At 45.4% G+C, this 21,014-nt stretch overlaps 1 protein-coding gene across 1 annotated transcript in view; it reads left to right on the top strand.

The window, feature by feature from the left end:
* Positions 1-21,014, top strand: part of Frmpd2 (FERM and PDZ domain containing 2) — a 107,771-nt gene that overhangs the window by 34,793 nt on the left and 51,964 nt on the right. The window contains exons 13-15 of the mRNA XM_026779984.1: positions 4,883-5,035; positions 11,054-11,239; positions 16,132-16,288. Coding sequence (XP_026635785.1) covers positions 4,883-5,035; positions 11,054-11,239; positions 16,132-16,288 — 496 coding nt within the window. The remainder of the gene's footprint in view (positions 1-4,882; positions 5,036-11,053; positions 11,240-16,131; positions 16,289-21,014) is intronic.

Below are 21,014 nucleotides of genomic sequence, written 5' to 3'. Positions count from 1 at the left end.
ATTGAGATTGGGGTAAACTATGTTCATCTATCCATCCATATATCCATCCATCCGTCCGTCCGTCCGTCCGTCCGTCCATCCATCCATTCATCCATCCATCTATCCACCCATCCACCCACCCATTTGTTTATCAGATAAGCATTCATTGGACACTTTTCCTGTGTTCCGGGCTATATAAGGATAAACATACAAGTTCATACACTGTAATGTAGTTATATCCCTCTTTATAGCAGTCAGTTTGTGCTATTGCAGTGAAATACCCCAAACAGTTAACTTACAAAGAGAAAAGGTTGTAGGTTTAGAAGCTCAAAGTCCAAGGTTGGGCTACCCCATAGGTTCTGGGTAGCAGTACCTCATAGTGGGAACACAAGCTGGGGGGACTCCATGTTGATAAATAGGAATTCAGAGGGAGAGAGACTGAGATCCCATGGCCCCTTCTGAAGGAAAGCCTCCAATGGTTTAAGGCTCCCATCAGTTCCTTGTCCACAAAAGCGCTGCTATTTCCCATAACACCATGCTGTGAAAGTCCCACCATTTCCCATAACACTATGCTTGAGATCAAGACTATCTACACTGTATCCTTCAGGGACCACTCAGACCAGAGCCAAGCCAGAGTAATGTATACACTTGCTGTGCTTTTATCACCACTATCACCAATACTAATAGCTAATCTTTATTAAGAGACTGCTGGGCGGTAGTGGCACACACCATTAATCCCAGCACTTGGGGGGCAGAGGCAGGTGGATCTCTGTCATTTAAAAGCCAGCCTGGTCTACAGAGTGAGTTCCAGGAAAACTAAAAGAAACTGTCTCAAAAAACCAGAGAGAGAGAGAGAGAGAGAGAGAGAGAGAGAGACACCTTATCTGCCATTGACCTCAACATCTTACTCATACAAACATTGCAAAGTTAACATCACAGATTCTAGATAGACAATCTGAAAAGGTGTGGATTTGGGTAGGTGAGATAGTAGGGGAGATCTGGGGTGAGTTGGTGGAGGGAAAACAGGAATCAGAATATATTGTATAAAAATACCTATCTTCAATAAAAAGATATCAATAAACTTTATTTTTTTAGGGCAGTTTTAGCTTTATAGTAAGATTAAGTGGGAGGAGATACAAGAGATTTCTTGCTCCCTATTTATAGTCCCTCCCCCAACAAAAAAACCAATGTAACCTTCCTGCTATGTTTGTTACAATCAGTCAGCCTGGGCTGACACGTCTGGAATCCACAGCTGTGCTGGGTACTTCAGACAGCATTAGGGGAGTGCACTAGACTTCCATTGCTGTAACAGAGTACCCACGGCCATCAACGTATAGGAGGAAAGATCTGCTTGGCTCACCGTTTCAGAGGTTTGAATCCATGGTCTTTGGCTCTGTCACCCTGAGATGTGGGGACCCAGTAAATCATGAGAGAAGGAAAGGCGAAGGCTGTTCACCTCAAGGCAAGCAGGAAGGACAGGAGAGGAGATTGGGGTCCCAGTATCTCAGGGTGTGCCTTGGCAGCTCAATTTCTCTCACATAGCTACCTCTTAGAGATCCTGTTTCCTTCTAATAGTACCCAGTGCTCAGAAATCGCATGGCCTTCAGGGGACATTAAACATTCTACTGCAACAGCAGCCCCTCTCTGTCATCAGTGGGCAGGAGGAAGAGGCTTCAGGCTTCCCATGAGGTGACGAGCCTGACTAGGTGGAACCTGCCACACTTGGGAGGACTTAGTATGTCTTACTAGGGGGCTTATACTTTGCTTGATAAGAGCTTCTGGTGGCGGGGAAAGAACTGGAAAGCTCTGCCGTGAAAGATGGGAGCCCCTAGAGAATTCTATGTGAGGAAGTAACGTGATTACACTTGCATTTTAAAGAGGGAGACAAAGGCAATTTAGTATAAAAATAAATCTCCTTAATCACACCATCACAGCAAACCAACAATTCCATGGGCACACACTCTTCCAGCAGATCACATGTAGGGATTTTATACAGCCGTAGACATTGCTGCACTCCGTCTGCGCTCTTTCTCGTCATGTGTGTGGCCTTCCCGAGGCTCCTGCAGAGCTGGAGTGCTTGCATGTTAAAGTTCCATGGGCTGGGACTTCCTTCACGCATCCCATGCCCTCTGTTGGCAGTCCCCTGAGAGTGTCACGTAAGTGATGGTTGTCACACTAGCTGCATCTGAGCATCCCTATTATAAATGCCAAGTATATAAAGCACTTGTGCCTAGGACTTTCCATGCTGAATTCTCTTAGGTATGTTCTAAGCAAGAAATGCTGGGATAAAGACCCTATGTGCTCCTTTCTCTCCCCAAATGTTTCAATAAAACTTACTTTTTGTGACACCCATTGATCAACTTTCTGTCACTGTGACAGAACACCCAAGATAATCCACGTAAAGGAGGAAAGCTTTATTTTGGCTTCCCGGGTTTCGGCCCACATTCGCAGGCTCCCCCATTCTAGGGAGGGCGGGTTGAGGCAGCAAGCAAATACTGGATTGAACAAAGCAAAACTCGTGGTAGGTCATGGTAGTTGGGAAGCAAAACCGCAGAAGGAGGGGAAGGGGTTTGGATCCCAGCAGCAAACTTAAGGTAAAACTTCAAGGATCTCCCTCCTTTCCACTGGGTTCCATTGCCGAAGGGTTCTCCAAATGGTGCCACTTGCTCGTGACAGCCTTTAGCATATGAACCCTTGAGGGACTTAAGATCTGAACCATAACAGAACGGCCAGGTTTACAGCGAAGCTGAATGGCGGATAGGACGGTAGCGAGATTCACTGTGTCAAATCTAACCTTGCAGTCTCCCCTAGTGAACAATCTAATCTTGTACCAGAAGGCACATTTGTTACTGTTGATGAACCAATGCTGGCAGGTTGTCATCACCAGAGTGCCTGGTCAACATGGGGGCTCTCTCCTGGTGTCATTTAGTTTATGCATTTTGACAAACATACAATGGTACGAATCACTATCATATAGTCGTACAGAGCAGTCTCATTGCTCTGGAAATCACCAATGTTCCCCTTATTAGTGCTCTACCTGTCTGTCCCCCTACAACCACTCATCACTACCATATCTGTAGCAGGGATCTCATAGTTGGAGACATTATGCAACCTTTCATATAGGTTTAAGTCACCCAGTAACATGCATCTAAGCACCTTCACGTCTTTTCTTTGGCAGCTCATTTAGTTTTGGTGCTGCCTAGGAAACCCTTACCCAGATGGGCCTTGTGTCTTCACTCACTCCCTGGGTAGCTTTTGCTCCCAAGGTTCGGCCATTATGAATAGAGCTGCTGTTAACAACCATGTGCAGTTATTTAGTTGTTTTCAGTGCCACAAACCCAGGGTCTCCTACATGCTAGGCAGGCACTCTTCCCCTGAGCTACATTCTCGGCTCCACCGTAGGCTTTCCTGTGGATACAGGTCTCTCTGTCTTTGTGGGTTGACTGCCAGGTCCTGAGAGTCTGTTTAATTTTGTAAGAAGTTGGCTAACTGTTTTCTGAAGTGGCTGTATTATTTTCTACTCCTATCCACAATGAACGTGAGTTCCTGTTGCTTCTGTTTCAAAAAGTGCTTGGTGGTGTTGTCAGTATTCTGAATTTTAGCTAATCTAACATTTTTTTTAATGCACTAGATTGCTGAGATGTTTCTTTTACTTTGTGCCTCTGATCTGAACCCTGACTCAGCCTGAATCACCTGGAGAACTTGGGGATTCTCAGTCTATGGTGACACTTAGATAGGCCTGTGCCACAGCATGAATGTGGGGTGTAGTGGTGTCTGCCCTTCTGAATCCCAGCAGACTGACTCCTCTAGCCTCTGAATAGAGGTCAGATTCACCCAGCCCTCAGCTGGCTTCTTCAGGATATCTGCCATCAAAACTGGGGATAATGATTTGTCCAAGGGTAGTGTAGTAGTACTTTCTCATTGGAACCACCAGCCACAAATAATGGCACAGAGACTTATTATTAATTATGTCCTTAGCTTAGGCTTGTTTTCAACTAGCTCTTATAACTTAATTAACCCATGTTTTTAAATCTAAGTTCTGCCATGTGGTTCATTATCTTTCCTCAGTACTGCAAATCTGACTTGCCCTTAGTCTTCTGGCAAAATCCACTTGTGCAGATTTCTCCTCCGAGTTTCTCTCTCTGCCCACAAGTCCTGCCTATCCTCTCCTGCCTAGCTATTGGCTATTCAGCTTTTTATTAAACCAATCAGAAGGTGCCTTAGGCACATACACATCTTTACAGTCTAAGAAAGATTATTCCACATCAGGGTAGACTGGCAGGGGGGCCTCAAGATCAGGACAAATGGAATCAAATACAGATGTAGGCTAAGCTCCCCCCTCACCATCCTGCCTCCCCCACCCCCAGACACCATCCTGCCTTCTGCCCCCCAACACCATCCTGCCTCCACCCTCCCCCACCCGGACACCATCTGCCTTGTCCCCCCCATCTTGCCTTCTCCCCGCCCCACATCATCCTGCCTTCCTCATTTGTTGCAGTGGACCTGGAGTTTGTACCTTCATGAGCTTCACCATACTGTGTTTGTCCCGAAGCCTGTGTGGAGGGAACCCAATACTAGGTGGCACTGATACTCTAGCCTCTCCCCAGGGGCTGTGGCCTCAGATTCCTAAGTAGCAGACTGACTGAAGGTTGAGGTCTTGGTGGGAAGAAGGGATCTGGTCTCCTCAGACATGATCCTGTAGAGGAATGATGTCATATCTGAGACTTCCTTGTTGTTTGGCTCCACTTCTAATACAGAACATAGCACTATGTCCCAGAGGCACCTCAAGGGGATATCCTTGTCCTGGGCCCCATTGGGAGTATGGTTCCACACACATTTCTATTCAGAACTGGCTGGAAAGCTTCCTGGATAAATTCTTTTCTCGGCATGTTGTTCCTCGCAGGTAGAGAATAAAGCATATTTCCGAATTCAAGATTACATCCCAGCAAGGCTTATTGAGCGGATGACAGCAATCCGGGCCCAAGTAGAAATCTCTGAGATGCACAGGCTCAGTTCTGCACCTTGGGGAGAAGATGCGGAGCTGAAGTTCTTAGAGGTGAGACCTTTGGGATCCCGAAAGAGGTGTCAGGCCCAAGAAATGTAGTCAGTGATTCTCTCTGCAGCCACATCTAGTGACCAGAAGGGATTAAAGTTACAAGACGGTATTGGCAAGGGTTTAACCCACAAAAGGAAGAATTTTTCATCACCCTGGGCAACAAGGAGAGGCTTCTGGTAATAGGTGACATTAGAAATGACCCCTCAAAGGGATAGGATCTATTGGCCTAGGCTGGGTGTCACAGGGCCTTGCTTTGGCCTTAGAGAGACATCTGTGATACTTTCCTGTGTGCAGGGAGACCTCATAGATGACACAGAGAACAACTGAGGCAGAGAACTGGGCTACAAGCTGGGCAGAGCTGTCAGGAGACTCCTTGTGTGTAGCCTTCTGAGCAGCTGTCAGCGCAACCGTGTAGTAAGCGACTGTTAGCACAGCTGTGTAGTGTGCAGCTGTCAGTGCAGCTGTGTGGGGTGCAGCTGTCAGTGCAGCTGTGTGAGTGTGGCTGTCAGCGCAGCTGTGTGGGTGCGGCTGTCAGCACATCTGTGTGGGGTGGGCTGTCAATGCAGCTGTGTAGTGTGCAGCTGTCAGTGCAACTGTGTGGGGTGCAACTATAAGTGCAGCTGTGTGAGTGTGGCTGTCAGCGCAGCTGTGTGGGTGCAGCTGTCAGCCCAGTTGTGTGGGGTGTGGGGTTGTCAGTGCAGCTGTGTAGGGTGTGGCTGTCAGTCAGCTGTGTAGGGTGTGGCTGTAAGTACATCTGTGTAGGGTGTGGCTGTCAGTGCGGCTGTGTAGGGTGTCGCTGTCAGTGCGGCTGTGTAGGTGTAAGGTGAAGTTGTCAATGCAGCGGTGTAGTGTGTGGTTCCCTTCTGTTCTCTCTTTTCTCCTCACCTCAAAGCAGCGACATTTCAGTCTCACACACAGAGAGCATCCTGATGATGGATGTTTTACTTTTTCTTCATTACCTCTCCTCACTGTTGGCCAGATGCTGTGGGGAATAGAGATAAGGAGCATATGTTCCCTATCCTTGGTGGGTCCCAGGTCTAGAATGACAACTGTTTAACTAGAGGTGGGCACACTGAGCGAGATGCTCAGAGAGAACGGGACCAATGCCAGTGACTGGTGGGAGGAGGCAAGAGCAGCCTCCTTACAGGGGTATGAGCAAGGTGTGTGCAACGGGGAGGATTTTCTAGAAATGGTTCATGCGGCTGGACCTTTGGACTTGGGGAACAGTTTCCATAGGACACATGGGAATGAATACACATTTCTGTGTATCTAAGCCTCCTAGGTAGAGTCAAAATATTCTGTCCATGTGCTTTTTTGTTTGTTTGTTTTTGCTTTTAAGGAGATGAGTGCTTTCCAGACAAACTGGAAAAAGCAAGATTTTGCCTTTTCTTTTTGGCCAATCATCCAGGAAAATGATCCCCAACACCTAGCACGGGGGCAGCCTGCTGCCATTTCCTTGTCTGAGTCTCTCCAGCAGTGCTCACTGAATTCTGCAGTCCATGCTCACACACGCTCCCTGCCAAGAACATTCCCTTGAGGAGAGACACAGGGAGAATTCAGGTTGTTGGGTGGTAAATGCCACGGGACTAGAGAACTGGGTTGAGATATAGGACTTTACCCTGCTGATCACAACTGTGAGGTGAACGCTGCCTTCGGCCTGTCCCGTGCCCAGCTTTATGTGCTGGGCTCTGTCGTGTTCCTCCCCCCACTGGCAGAACTATGAAAAAGTGACGACAAAAATATCTCTCATCTTAGAAGAAAAAAGCAAAAGACTATTTCTTCCTGTCTTTCACAAAAAGCATTGGGCAGATTTTGTTTCATTTGCCCGCAGTGGGCATTCATGTCGGAACTCACTCTGCCTCCTACCCTTCTCTTTGGTGGCATTCTCTCAGTGACTAATGCTGCAGGCTGCCCGTTCTTGGTACAGAGAGCTGAAGACAGAGTAAGATTTGCACCCCCAGAACTCTCTGGGAGCTTCCATGTCACTGAGCAAGTCTTTTTCCTTCCAAAATATGGAAGAAAACATTTCTCCACCATGCTGCCTCAGAGAGTGAGCACACTTACATTTTGATATATTCATCCTTCTATCTGTATTTATATATGTATATGCACATACATTTACAAGTGGGCATATATTATATAAGTACTTCTATGTATTCATATAATCCTGCATTGTGAAAAATTTGAAAACTTACTTTGAATCAATACACACTCCTCTTCAACACTGTATTCTTTGCCGTACAAATAGTCCCCAAATACAATACTATATTTAGTATTTTTCTGTGTTCATCATTGGCTGTGTTTATCTTTCATTTATTAGAGGTGAGAATCTCATGAGAGGAGTCACATAGGTGGGTATCAGTGTTGAGTTCAACCACTGATGCCACATATTGTTGAGGCATCTTGAATTCCACTTATCTCTGGACATTCAATGTCCCTCTAACCAGGATGTCAATGCCAGGGCCCTGGCTTCACAGAGCCCACTGCAAAGCCATTATACCCCCAAATAATCGCTAGGTATTTAATTATAGCTCCTCTAGGCTCTTCTTTTTCATGAAAAGAGGGAACCATTCCCAGGTGGCTGCCTGCTGGCTTGGTTTACGGATGCTGTGCTCTGCCAATTCCTTTCCTCCCGCTGGCAGCAGACTTGGCGACAGTCCAGTATGGGCACCAATGAGCACTGCCCTTCTTCTGGAAGAGTCACAGCTGTGTGAGTGTGTGAATCCCTGAACAACCCCTTCCAAGTTAGCTCACTGTTTTCCAGACATCCTCAATGCTAGACAGGTTCCCACTCAATTAGGGATTGGGATGTGATAGGAAAGCAGTTCCAGTTGCCTGTTGGAATCATATTGGTTAAATTTTGCATTTTTTTCCTCTCCTTAGCATTCTAATGAATGCATTCCCTGGGTGTTGCGAGCATTTTGTTCTGCACTTCTTTACCCTATCCCTGCAAGTCTGCACCAAATTAGGAAGAGAAATAGGAGGAACATTTGTCTTGTTATGCAGCATGTTTTCCTGGAGCACGCAGCATGTTTTCCTGGAACACAGTCTCGGAAATGGGGCTGTAGGGGCCAAAGCACATGGATTGATGTCAATTGGGAGAACAATCCGCTTGTGGCCCACAGTTCTCAGTGCAGCAAGGGGAAGTCAGGACTGATGGCTCCACTTTCACTTTGCTCTCTGCTGCTGGGAGAAGAATCCATGGCGGGATGGGTGAGGAAAGGCATGGTGGAGAACAGGAGACAGAAAACATTATTTCACTTTTAGCAGACTGAGATGCCCCAGAGGACATTATGCCTATTTGTCTACATCCCCAGTCTTCAGGGACACTGAATTTTAGTTGTTGAGAGCGAATTCTCAGAATCAAGCCAGCTCCTCTACTGAGATTCCCGTTCCTGCCTCCAAGGCAGGTTTACTTGGATCAGTTGAATGATCTGTCTCTCACATATAAGAGAATTTATTTCCAAAATATTTTTCTAAGCTTGCCGAGTCAAAAGTTTGAACATCATATTCAATAATAGAAAACCGTTCTGATATATGCAGTAAAAAGAAACTGAAACTATTGCTTCCAAATTGAACCAACTAAGTATAGCCACGCAGACTCCGAAGAACTACCACAAATGGCTCTCGTAGCCCTGTACCTTGTTTTAGATTTGTTCTAACAGGGCTTGATATTTTAGGCATTTACATCAAGAGGGACAGAGAACAGAAGCTGGCAGAGCATGGGTAAACCGAGCATATTGGAAACAAAGGGGAGGCTGAATGCCCTCAGCAGCCACAGCTGGCGGAGCTGTGTGAATGTGGGGTGATGAACTTTAAAACAGACAACGAAGCCTGGGCAGTGCAGCCACGGATAACCCATATATAACCCAAATACCCCATAGCTGCCTAGTGGAGAACAGTTCTGCTCTCCACCCGAGCACGGTCCTGATGTTGCTTGGCTGTGTGGCCGAACAGGACTTGTCAACTGGCAAGGAATGAGAGGGAGCATGGAGACTCTTCAGGGACTGTGGTTATTGGGTCTATGCTTTGTGAAAGCGATTACAGATTTAAAATACAGGAGAGGATGGAATTTCTGGTGTTAACAGTGGTTTTCCTTGTGTTTTGTTATGTTATTTTTGAATCTTTCTGGGGCCTGGGCAAGCGGGCCAGTGATCCTCTTCCTCTGCATCCCCAGTGCTTGTATTACAAGCACCCACCACACCCGGCTTCTTACATAGGTGCTGGAGATGAATCTCGGGTCTAAACCGTATTTGTGATTTCCTTAGGCTGGAAAAGCAGAAGAAATACATGCTCATTAAGATGTTGGATTTTGTGAAAAACAAAAACAAGGTTTCTTTTCAGTTGAAGAATTTGAAGAACTTGACCTGCATAGACAAAAAACAACAACAAAAAGTTTAATCCACCCGAGGTCAACTGACCTTTCCGTGGCTCTGCTTTCTCCTTTGGAAAAAGACAGCTACACCTTTGTGTTATGATTGTTATGAAAGCTAAACTAAATGCTAATGAAACAATGCCTGCCTGTGCTTGGCAGCATGTGATATCAGTACTCAAGTATTATAACGCTTTCAGAAGAATTAAAAAACAAAAATGAAACTTTAATGCTAAACAGTTAAAAAAAAAGGTTTAAAAGGCATTTTATTGTCCTGGTAATTTTTTTTAATTGAGACAGGGTTTCTCTGTAGTAATTTCTTTTCTTTCTTTGTTTTCTTTTTGGAGCCTGTCCTGGAACTAGCTCTTGTAGACCAGGCTGGCCACAGAGATCCGCCTGCCTCGGCCTTCTGAGTGCTGGGATTAAAGGCGTGCGCCACCACCGCCCGGCTTCCTGGTGACTTCTATTTCAGTGCTTTAAAGCAATGCTCATCCAGTTCCTTAACAGTGCACCACACTGCCTTGGACAGCCTCTCCTTGTCATACATTAATCAGTCCTGCTCAGCCATGGGTATGTCAATACAAATGCTCCAGCATCTTTATTGGGTGACAGTGCTGACAGTGATGATAGTGGTGCTAACAATGATGGCAGTGTCTCTTCTAGGCTAAAAGTAGGAGGCTCAGCATCCAGACATCTGATCACAATCTCACAGAGAGACGGGGCATTTGCAGGTTCAGTGATGACTCATCAACGGGAGAGAGGTCAGCAATGAACTTAACAAATGATTAGTAAAATTTCTAACTGGTCTCTCTCTATGACTGTGCCTGGAGATGAGGAAGATCGCATAGACAGGACATGGAAGTGTGCTAAGGATAGAGATACCGCACCAGATCTCACCAGAGAAGCCCTTCTGAGAGGCTCTTCGATGTTCGGAGCAGGAAACCCTTTCTGCAGCTCCATCTGAATCAACCTTCTGATGAGGACTTCTTGACCATGTGACGACTGTTCAGATGATCAAACATTTGTGTTGAGTTCCTGACTAAAATTCTCTTGAGAATTCAATTGACCTGACATAGATACCAACTTTAATTGACACTGGACCTCTTACAGAAATCAATCCCCAAGCTCGGTAAACTGAGGCAAGAGATGGGGCTGTGGGGATCCTACAGAGGCTTTGCTGAGCGGAAAGACAGGCTGGAGTGACAGGCATTTTCCATGAAAATTGTTCTTGGCTCAGCCTCAGCTCTTGAAATTAGAACATGAAAAGATGGGACCAGATGATTGACACAATTGGGGATGTCCCAAGAGAGCCTGAATCATAAGAAACACTTGTTCCCCATCTTTTTTTTTATCCTAGTGTGTCCTTTATTTGTAAAAATGTACCCCATATGTTCTTTTAGGCACCCTGCAAATAGAAGTTTATTTAGGTTAAGAAAGAAAGAAAGGAAGGAAGGAAGAAAGAAAAAGAGAAAGAAAGAATTTCATCATATCAAAAGTGTAGATGTTCCAGAGCAAGTAAAACTGTCTATCCGGATATTTCTTCATCTTGTTTGCCATCAATGACCCTTTTCCACAGAAGGGGTTGAGGGTCATGATTTTGAACCATTCAACTCGTGGGTCCTAAGATGGCCTTTTCTTCCCTCCAGGTTGTTCAGCAACTCCCAGAATATGGAGTCCTGGTTCACCGAGTGTTCCCAGAGAAGAAGAGACCAGATGGGGAAATGGCCTTGGGGGTCTGTGCCAAAGGTATCACAGTCTACGAGGTGAAAAACAGACGCAGAATCGCCACATCACGGTTTCCATGGAGAGAAACTGGGATGATTTCAACTCATGTGAGTGAACTCAGCTGATAGCCTCCCTTTCCTTTGATCTGTGGCCCTCTTCAGTAGCAGTGGCTACATGGATCCATCTTGGCATATTCATATACAGCCTACCATCCCTCAGCCTGTATTCTGATACATTGTACATTGACATATTTGGGAGGACCAAATACTTCAGGGGGTGGGGTCAGGGTAATCCACAGGAAACCCCCCCTTTTTCATGTTCTATTGCCAGCTTTCTAACAAGACTCCATAAACAGCCCATAGCCTAAAATGCTACATTTTCCTCCACGCCTTCTCCATAACCTTCTGTCTGAGCCCATCTGTGGCCAAAGCAAGGACAACTGGGATCCAGAGGAATAGAACAGAGTGAAGGTTGAGTAGTGTCTGCCAGGCTTGGAAACATCTGCCTACGGATTGTGTCTCCTCTGCATATACAGGCGCCTGGTGTGTCTTGGGTGGACTGCAGGTCCCCTGGCAACAATGTCGAATGACCATTGAAAAATTAAAATGTGTAAACCCTCCTGAACAGCCAACTCGCTGTATTTCAAATCATATTAAAACCCTTTTTCCTGTCCAGTTCCCCAATTAGTTTCTATCAGCTTGGCACTGGGACCTGGTAGCTGACTATCCCTGCCTGTCCCAGGGTTGTCCAGGCCAGTATTTATGTTTTACTGAACATTTATCTTAATACAAAGTTCTTTGCCTTTTGGCTCATACACTTTTCAGTCTTTTTCTATTTACTTTTTCCAATTGTTTAAATTTTCTACTAGTTAGATCATTATTTTTATTTTCTGACATTAGCATTTCCTTGGTAAAATAGTTGCTTTTATTCAATTTTTGAATGTTTCTTTTATGGACTTTTATCTTGATTTTTGGAATTAACATTGTCAATGTATGATATATAATAGAATCATCTATACTAAATGCAGTAGTAATTTTGAAATATGAAAAATTTTGAATTTATGAAGTTCAACAGTCCCCATAAATTTATTTATACACACATACACACACATACACACAACTATATATTTAATTTTAGAGGCATTTGTTTTCTCATTTCCTGGCCAAAAAATAAAAATAAACAAAATAAAAAAAATCTGGGATGCCATCAAGTTCACAAACTCAAAACAATTGTCTATGTAGGATCCCCAGCCCCTGATGCTCCACTTGGCCCTTGGCATGATGGATGTCTTGCTGGGAAATCACCCCGTGCAGTAATTCACTAGCTGCTCTGACCAGTTAAGCATCTTCCACAGAAAACGACTCTTAGATTCTTTGTGCTTCTGCGAGTAGTGAACGAGCTCCGAGGACCCTGAGATCAGTTTAGGAAGCTAGCTTCCGGTTTTGTTTGCTAATAGCTGGAGCCAAGATACTTCAATCACACCTCATTCTTCTTTTCCCCCTGCAGGGAAGCAGCCCTGGAATAAGGATGCTGTTTTCAAGGAGTGCAAGCCCTGGCTACCTTGGCTTCTGTGTATACTTGATTATTCAATCAAAAGCCATTCTCTCTAGAACAAGGAGCCTAATGGTGCTGTTAACGCTGGGGTTTTCAAGCATTAGTTCTAATATATGGAGATAAATGCTCAGAACGGAGCAGACTATACAGGACTGCACATGGCCCCCTTTAAGCAAAAGATACAAAATGGCAAATAGAAGTTACCTCATGGAAGGGAATGTTGTTTAGAATAAGAAAATGAAATCCAAAAGTTGAATATTTTTAAAAATGAGTGAGGGGACATTCTTTTCAAACAGTGCAGATGCCAGAGAAGGACTTCTTCATGAACTTCCTGGTAAAGCTTGTAACTCTCTTTCCAGATTTAGGGTGGCGTATTCTTTTCTTATTTTTTCACGTGACAGCGTTTTATAATGTTTTGTCTAGAGAGAATAGAAATACAGTTCAAGATATCTTTAAGTATGGCTGCAGTAGACTAGGTAGAGCAGGCAGTTTGCACAGAGAAACACTTGCTCCTTGTGGGTTGTTACATGTTTCTGTGCTGCAGATGCAGCGATTATTTGTGTGTTGGGCAGGGGTGGTGTCCTGGAGATGATGCTAAAGCCGAATACTTGGTAGGCTGGTATTCTACCCCTGAACTGGATCCCAGTCCCAAGTGCTAGCAATCTAACAATAGCATCCTACTTGATTCCTAGTATGTGGCCTGACTGAGTGTTTTTGAGAGCTGAATTTTAGTTTTCAATTTCTGTTGACTGTGAAAGTCTGCCTCAGTGCGGCCACTGGCTCTGTACATTTCTGCCCCCCTCCTAAGAGCTCAATATCATAGCACGCGGTTAGTTTCAAGTGTTCGCTGGTCCTTGCTCCAAGACCTGAGTGTTTTGGCCTGATGGGAGTGCATTCTGAGATGCCTGATGACAAAGTAGCCTTTGTAAAAGAAAACTGCAAGTGGCATAAAGACAGATGACACCTGCTCTAAAGCTGCTACCAATTATTTCATTCTGATTTGCTTTAGAGGGGTCTGCTCCCAAAGTGCCCAGCACTGCCCAGTGGGAGGGTCAAATTAGGAAGGAGAGTGTGCTTCTCCTTTCACTACTTACAAAATGTAATACTTATAAAATACTTATAAAAATATAAATAAATGCAGAACTTTTATTCTGGCTCAGAGTCGCATATGGCTGCTTAGAGCTAGTGGTGAGGTAGCGCAGTCTGGCAGGAGAGCTGGGTGGGATAAAACCACTTACATCATGGCCGGAGAGCAAATAAATCAAGAGAGACTAGGGGAGGGGTCCTAGTATCATCTTCAAGTGCACGCCCTAATGACCTAACATCCTTCCACGTGGCTCCACCTCCTAAAGACCCACCTCCCAATTGTGCGCCTCTGGGGACCAAGCTATTACTTAGCAATGCACCTTCGATGGCTGTCTAAGATCCTGATCAGAGCAGAGGAGAGGTCGAAGGAGAAAGGAGGGTCAATGGTCTTAACCAACTATGGTGGGAACATGTTATTTTCCAACATTACCAGAACGTGTATGCACGTAGCCAGGGCTGCTCCCAGGAAGCGTGTGACCAGGGGAGGGTGCTGGAGCTTCAGGTTCATGAGCATCTGCCTGTGTCTAGAAGGATGCAATTGCAAAGATCTAGGGAAACAAACAGGTGAGCGAGCAAATGTACTGTGAATAAAGAAACAGTAGCAACAAAACTTATGGGTTTAACTGCTCCTGCATGGGAAAGGGATGCTAGGAAATAAATATGGTGTTGGGAAAACACCTAGACTGTGTGCGCTACAACCACAGCAGGCTTAAGAGATTTCCAGGTTTGTGCTAAAAGACCTGAGGTTGGAGTTATAAACCCTTATTGTGTCCTTATTCTAGGAGCAGCTTGCCCTGGGGCAAGTTAGCTGTGGTTATGAATTCCATGAAGTGAGGTTTTTCAGGGTGATGGCAAGCAGACATAAATCCCATCCTCCCACTGTCAAGGGCATCATCAGCCCTACGCCCAGAAATAGAGTGGGCACTTCACTTTTTCTCAGACCCCTTCAGATTAGTTCCACTTTGCTGCTGCGATAAAACATTACAGCCAAGAGTAATTTATAAAAGAAAAAGGTCATGTGGGCTTAGAGGTTCCAGAGGGAAAATCTCTGAGGTCAAGGAAAGCATGCCTTGTGGTAGGAGCAGGAAGCGGGGTGGTCATGTCTTCATCCACATGCAGGAAGCAGCTGAGAGGGAACAGGAAATGGGAATAAAGCTGTGAAACTCCAAAGTCCATCTCCAGTAATGCACTTTCTCCAGCCAGGCTTCACCTTCTAAAGGTTCCATAAATCCCCCCAAACAGCAGTGCCAATGGGGAGACCACGTGCACAAACACACACGACTCTGGGATGCGTGTTTGTGTGTCTCCCTTTTTAGAGTCGTTTGAGGATTGTTATTAGATTTTATTTTTATTTAATTTGATTGATTGATTGAGACAGGGTTCCTTTATGTAGCCCTGGCTAAACTAAAGATCCACGTGCCTCTGCCTCTTGAGTTTTGGCAGTAGAGGAGTGTGGTACCACACCCAGCCTGTGGTGCATTCGGAGATATCTAGATCTGTTTCTAGATTCCAGGATTTCCAGATTGTGTTTAGGGTAAAGGATAATGGTTTCTCATTCTGCAGACATGAAGACAAGATGTATAAATGCTCATGAAATTCTTAGCATTTCTGTGGGGCCTTTTGTCTTGGCTAGGATAGAAATTTTAAAAAGCGAAAGTTTCTTACAGAAAATAAACGCAGACCTCTCCTAGGCAGAGGAGTAAGAGACAAAGGCCTGCATTGCCATTCATGGAGAAGGCTTTCTGTTTTCGTGCCTTTTCCAGACAAGGGAGGAGGCTTCCAATGTGCATGCGCCACTTTGCACGCTGCTCAAAACACTTCAGTATTTTTGTTCTGTCTCTCCCTTGGGGAGCTTTCGCTATGCTAATGTAGTATAATGAGGCATAATGAAGATCCGGGTCAGTTCTCCATCAGTTTCTTTGCTGCCTTGGTGGTGGCTGGGACTGACTTTCTCTGCTGGCTTATTACAGTGTAGCTGCCTGCTTGGTTTCTGCTGGCTCCCTGTCTCGTCAGAGCAGAAGGCTTGGAGCTCGTGCAGTAAAGACAATGGGGTGCTTGCTGGCCACTTCACAGGGCTTGTGAAGACTGCCTGTCCATGGACTCAACTCATCTTTTTTCCGCCCAGCACACTCCTTGCTGATAAGCTTCTGTCTCACAAATGAAGGAGAAAAATAAATAGAAGGATTTTGTTTTCATTGTCTAAGAAATTGGACCTGTGTCAGGCATTCCCTGCCCTGGACTTCCAGAACTTTGTTGACAATGAACTGAGGATCTGAACGTTTATTGCTGTTTACATACATGTACTTCAAGGGATGGGTGAGGGCGGTCAAGGGTCTAACTCTGTGCTCTCTTCCTCCAGAGAAAAAAGCTCACCATTACCAGCAGCATCACCGGAAAAAAATATACCTTTGTCACAGATTCAGCCAAGACCTGTAAATATTTGCTGGGCCTCTGCTCTGCCCAGCACTCGTTTCATGCCCAGATGGACTCCGAGCAGCCACCGCGTCTTTCAAGCGGTGAGTGTATACGGTATTAGTAACACACAAGCAGACAGCTTGCTCGTTCATAAAATAATTGGTATGAAAAGATATAGTTGACCCCCAAAGGGCTGAAAAGTCTAAAATCATCACCAACAATGGCAGGAACACAATAAAAACGAAGTTTAGATTTATAGATTTTATCCTCAGAATTGACAAAAGTGAAAATAACATTAGGAGGACAAATTAATACTGTCTTCCTGGAACGCAACTGGAAACTCTGTCTCCTCCCTCTCCCCTCCCTTTCTTCCCTTTTACTTTCCCTTCCTTCCCCCTCCGTCTATCCATCTAACTTTGTAAAAACTGAAAGGAGCTCTCCATCCCTTTGAATTCACAACTGTAGACCTTTATCCTGAGGTAAGGAATACAGAAGCTGATGGCAATGGAACTGTCCGTGGTACAGGGCTGAGTGAGGAAGGACAAGACAGGAGACCCGAGTGCAGTAGTGATGGACAGCTCCACCCCTCAGTCTGGGGTGCTGAGTGAGGAAGGACAAGAGACCGAGTTCAGTATTGTGATGGACAGCTCCACCCTTCAGTGGGGGGTAAGACCCCAGCCAGGGGTACTATAAAGCAGTTAAATAGTTGCAGGAGCTACCTAGAAATTAAACCTGTCATCTTGCTTAAGTTGATGATTTATGTTTAAATTTGAATGGCTCGTTTATGTATATTCATGTGGTTAATGTTCACATGTTACAAAACAAGAAATAATACAGAAATAAGCAAAACCAAAATCTCTTTTAATTAAATTTTTTCATTTATTCTATAAATAGACCACAGTTTCTCCTCCTTTCTCTCCTCCTGCTCCCTCCTGCTCCCTTCCATTTACTCCTACCTATCCACTCCTCCTCCATCTTTATTCAGGGACAGGCATCCAACAGGAGTCAACAAAGCATGGCACACAAGTTGAGGCAGGACCAAGCTCCTCCCCCTGTACCAAGGCTGGGCAAGGTAACCCAGAATGGGAATAGGTTCCCAAAATTCAGCTCAAGAACCAGGGACAGGTTCTGATCTAGTTTTAGGGGAATCCCAAGCTCTCTCTGGTCTTTGATGGCACACACATTTATGTGGTAGACAGACACACATGCAAGCAACACGCCCCCCGTCATACACACATAAAAATTTCATTTATGACCACAACATACACATTGTCTTCTCAAACAGCACTGGGTAAGTCAGTTTATGAGGCTAGAAGCTGCATTACTGTGAGGGACAGTCCAGGGTGTGAAGTGAAGCCATGTGCCGGTGGCTTGGTGGTGGAGTCAAGCTTCCAGCGCCCAGAGCCTATTTGTTTTATCCCCCTGCTTCTGCCTTTTATCATGTGCCAAACATAGCCTCTAGTGGGTGAGACTTTGCTTCGAGTGCTGACTTTATCATGGTTTCCTTTGGTGTCTAAGTGGATTTCTTCTCCGATTTGTGAAAGGGAACAGTTAGCTATAACAATGCACTGAGCTCCTCCGAGATGCTAGGAATGTGGAACCTCAGGAGCTGCCCTACCTCTATTGAACCAGAATCCACGTGTACAAAAAAACCCCTACATGATTTTAACACAAGTGCAAGGCAGTGAAGCCTTGGCTGCGGAAGTGGCCTGAAGAGCCCCTGAGAATCAGCCGAGTGCCACTTAGCAGCTGTGTGGCTCTGGGTAGCTCACAGCCCCTCTCTCTTGGGAACACACTGAGTATCTCAGTTCTGTGCTGGGCTCCAGCAGGGCAGCATCACGTTTCGAGCTCCCTGCCCCGTGCTCAGTGTGCTGTGACTATGGTGACAGCAGCTTCTACCTATGGGTTTTGCTTCTGTTCCAGACAATACACACAGAAGTCTCGACACTGGGCTTTAGGGTCCAGTGCATGGCCTGCATGAACTGGAAAACAGGATCTGAGTTTTCAGAAATAGAAGCAAACACAGAGATTGAGAGTAACTCACAGTCTGTAGCAGAGCAAACCAGTGAATGTGTCTCTGAAACCATGGACTGCTGGTTTCAGAAGATTTCCAGGGCTCTAGGGATGATCAATGTAAACTCATTGTACCTGACTTTCCCGCTAGCGCTGAGAAACTGTACTTGAAACACTACCAATACTGTTCTTATGGCCTGATTTCAGTGACTGTAAAATATTTATACAGATGCTTTGAACTCACTTGTGAAATTGGTCCTTCCAGGCCTATTTTGCTCCTAATATGCTGTTTTCTCAAACGTCACATTCTGTTGTCTTAGTAGTTTCCAGGACTCTAACATTTTATTTGTACCAAAACGACTCACATAACCAATCCCCTCTCGCCTTTTAAGAATCTCTGTGTGAAACTCTCTGCAGATACCATTCTCCACCCACCCACCCCCATGTGTGTATATATGCGTGTGTGTTGTGCCTGCACATGTGTGTACATACATGTGGAAGCCAGAGGACAAGCTCCCAGGCATCTTTCCTCAGGAACTGTCTACCTTGTTTGCTGAAACAGGCTCTCCCACTGACTACCTGGGGCTGCTGATTGGGTAAAGTTGTCTGGCCAGGGAGCTCCAGGGATCTGTTTGTCTCTCCCCGCCCCCAGCCCCTGCACAGTGATGGCAAACACGTACCTCTGTGCCTGTCTTTTCTCTGTTAGTTCTGAGGCTCAGACTCAGGTCCTGGAGCTTGCAGGACTGGGCAGTCTCTCCAGACCCCGGACATCACTTTCAATGCTGCATGGAGGGGAGAGCTCCCTACCTCTCCCAGTCCCCAGACTCGTTTCTATGACATGTCTCCCCCTCCCCTTTCCTTGACATGATCTTTATCCGGTGCAAATGGAATCATCTATCACTCATCCGGTAAACCGGAACCTAGGCTAACACCTTCCTTTCCTACCTCACCGGGGTACTACAACGTACTCTTGGAGAGGCATCTGCCTGAGATTCGCATCCTGTTGACTGCCTTCCAGGCTTTGGAGTGGTTTTTCAGATGGACCAGTCCAGTCATGTTCTCCCCGTTAAAGCTTGTTCACCGTTCCACACTGACAGCAGAGACAAACCCCTAATTCCGAGGAAACTCTTCCCAGTCTGGCCCCAGCCTTGACTTCTTTCTTGTCCTGATACTTCCCTTTTCTTTCCCACTGTCCTGCATGCCAGGATAATGGCTGCGGAAAACCACATCCCAGTCTTCTGTGTCTTGGTGCTCTGTGGCTATGATGGGTAATATTAACCATCATCTTGACAGGATCTAGAAATACCTAGGTGACAAGCCTCCAGGCATAGCCATGACGGAATACTGAGATCAGGTTCAGCGAGTGCAGAGATTCTCTTTAACTACAGATAGCACCATTTCCATGGGCCAGAGTCCTGGATACAACAGGAGAAAGAAAGCTGAGCATCTACAATCCTTGCTCTCTGCTTTTTGCTTGTGGAAGCAATGTGATGGGAAGCCTCATACTTCTGCCGCCACGCCTTCCCCACCATGACAGACTTCCCCTTGGACTATGAGATGAAATAAAGCTTTCTCCACTAAGGTGTTTTGGTCAGGTATTTGGTCACAGAAAAGAGGAAAAATAACGACAATACAGCGGCCTCCACTGTGGTGCTTTTCCTAACCCTCCTGGGGTCAGGCTACCAAGATAAGTTCGCTTTTCCTAGGGTAAGTTAGAGGTAACCTCTATCTTGAAGCCTCTCTGGATGGGCTCTTCCCAGATGATTCCTGAAGGAGGGCGGAGTGGATCACTGCCTCCATTTGCAGACCTCTGTCCTTTTACCTGTGACGTTGCTATATTCAGTTGTGCTCACACCTGGGATAGATGAGGAATTTCTTGAAGGTAGTGACAGTATCGCACAGCCTTCCCAGCTCCAGTATGTAACAGAGGTGTGACAAATAAGAAGTGATATACACATGCTTTTTACTGTATGTATTTATTAATTAACTGATCAATTTAGAGATGGTCTTGCTGTGTAGTCCAGAGTAGCCTTAAATTCATGATCTTCCAGCCTTAGCCTTTCAGGTGCTGGATTATAGGCTACAGAGTCTGTCTTTAATACCTGTTTCTTGGATGGATGGGTGGATGGATGGATGGACAGATGGGTGGACCTACAGATGGGTGGACAGACAGATGGGTGGACAAATGGATGGATGGACAAATGGATGGATGGATAGATGGACTGATGGATGGATGGGTGGACAGATGGATGGATAGATGGATGGATGGATGGGCAGATGGATGGAGGGATGATTTGTATGGAAATAAAATGATTACGATTTTTCAATATTGTAAATGCGACTGTAAAACATTACTAGAAAAATATTTTTTTCTGGCTTCCATGTCACTTCCTAACCTCAGAAGTATAACTTTGGGTAACAAGCCAGGGGAATTTTAAGGCCTCTCTGTGTCTCTGTCATTCTAGAATGCTGGATCTCCTTGCCATTCTGATGTTATTTATTTTTATTTTTCATTCTCGAAGAGTAGATGCCCTTGTATTTTGTGTATTCGTTTGACAGGTAAAAATGATCTTTCACTGTGGCTTTGTTTTGCTTCTTTGACGGGTGAGAAGTTGAACGTTTCCCAAATGTCTCTTAGTCATTTTCCCTTGAATTGTCTCAACATGCACTTTATTTCATAGTTATATTTGGATCCCTAGAGAGAAATAAAACCACCAGCTCCTACAAGCGCACAGTTCCGGGATCGAATCAGGCAAGATCAGTCATCACTACCCAGTGGGCTGAAATCTTTTCTCAGTCCTTCTTGTGGGCACG

Source organism: Microtus ochrogaster, chromosome 6 (genome assembly GCF_000317375.1).
Source record: "Microtus ochrogaster isolate Prairie Vole_2 chromosome 6, MicOch1.0, whole genome shotgun sequence".
In the NCBI taxonomy this organism is placed as follows: Eukaryota; Metazoa; Chordata; class Mammalia; order Rodentia; family Cricetidae; genus Microtus; species Microtus ochrogaster.
This window is presented reverse-complemented; position numbering and strand designations above follow the sequence as displayed.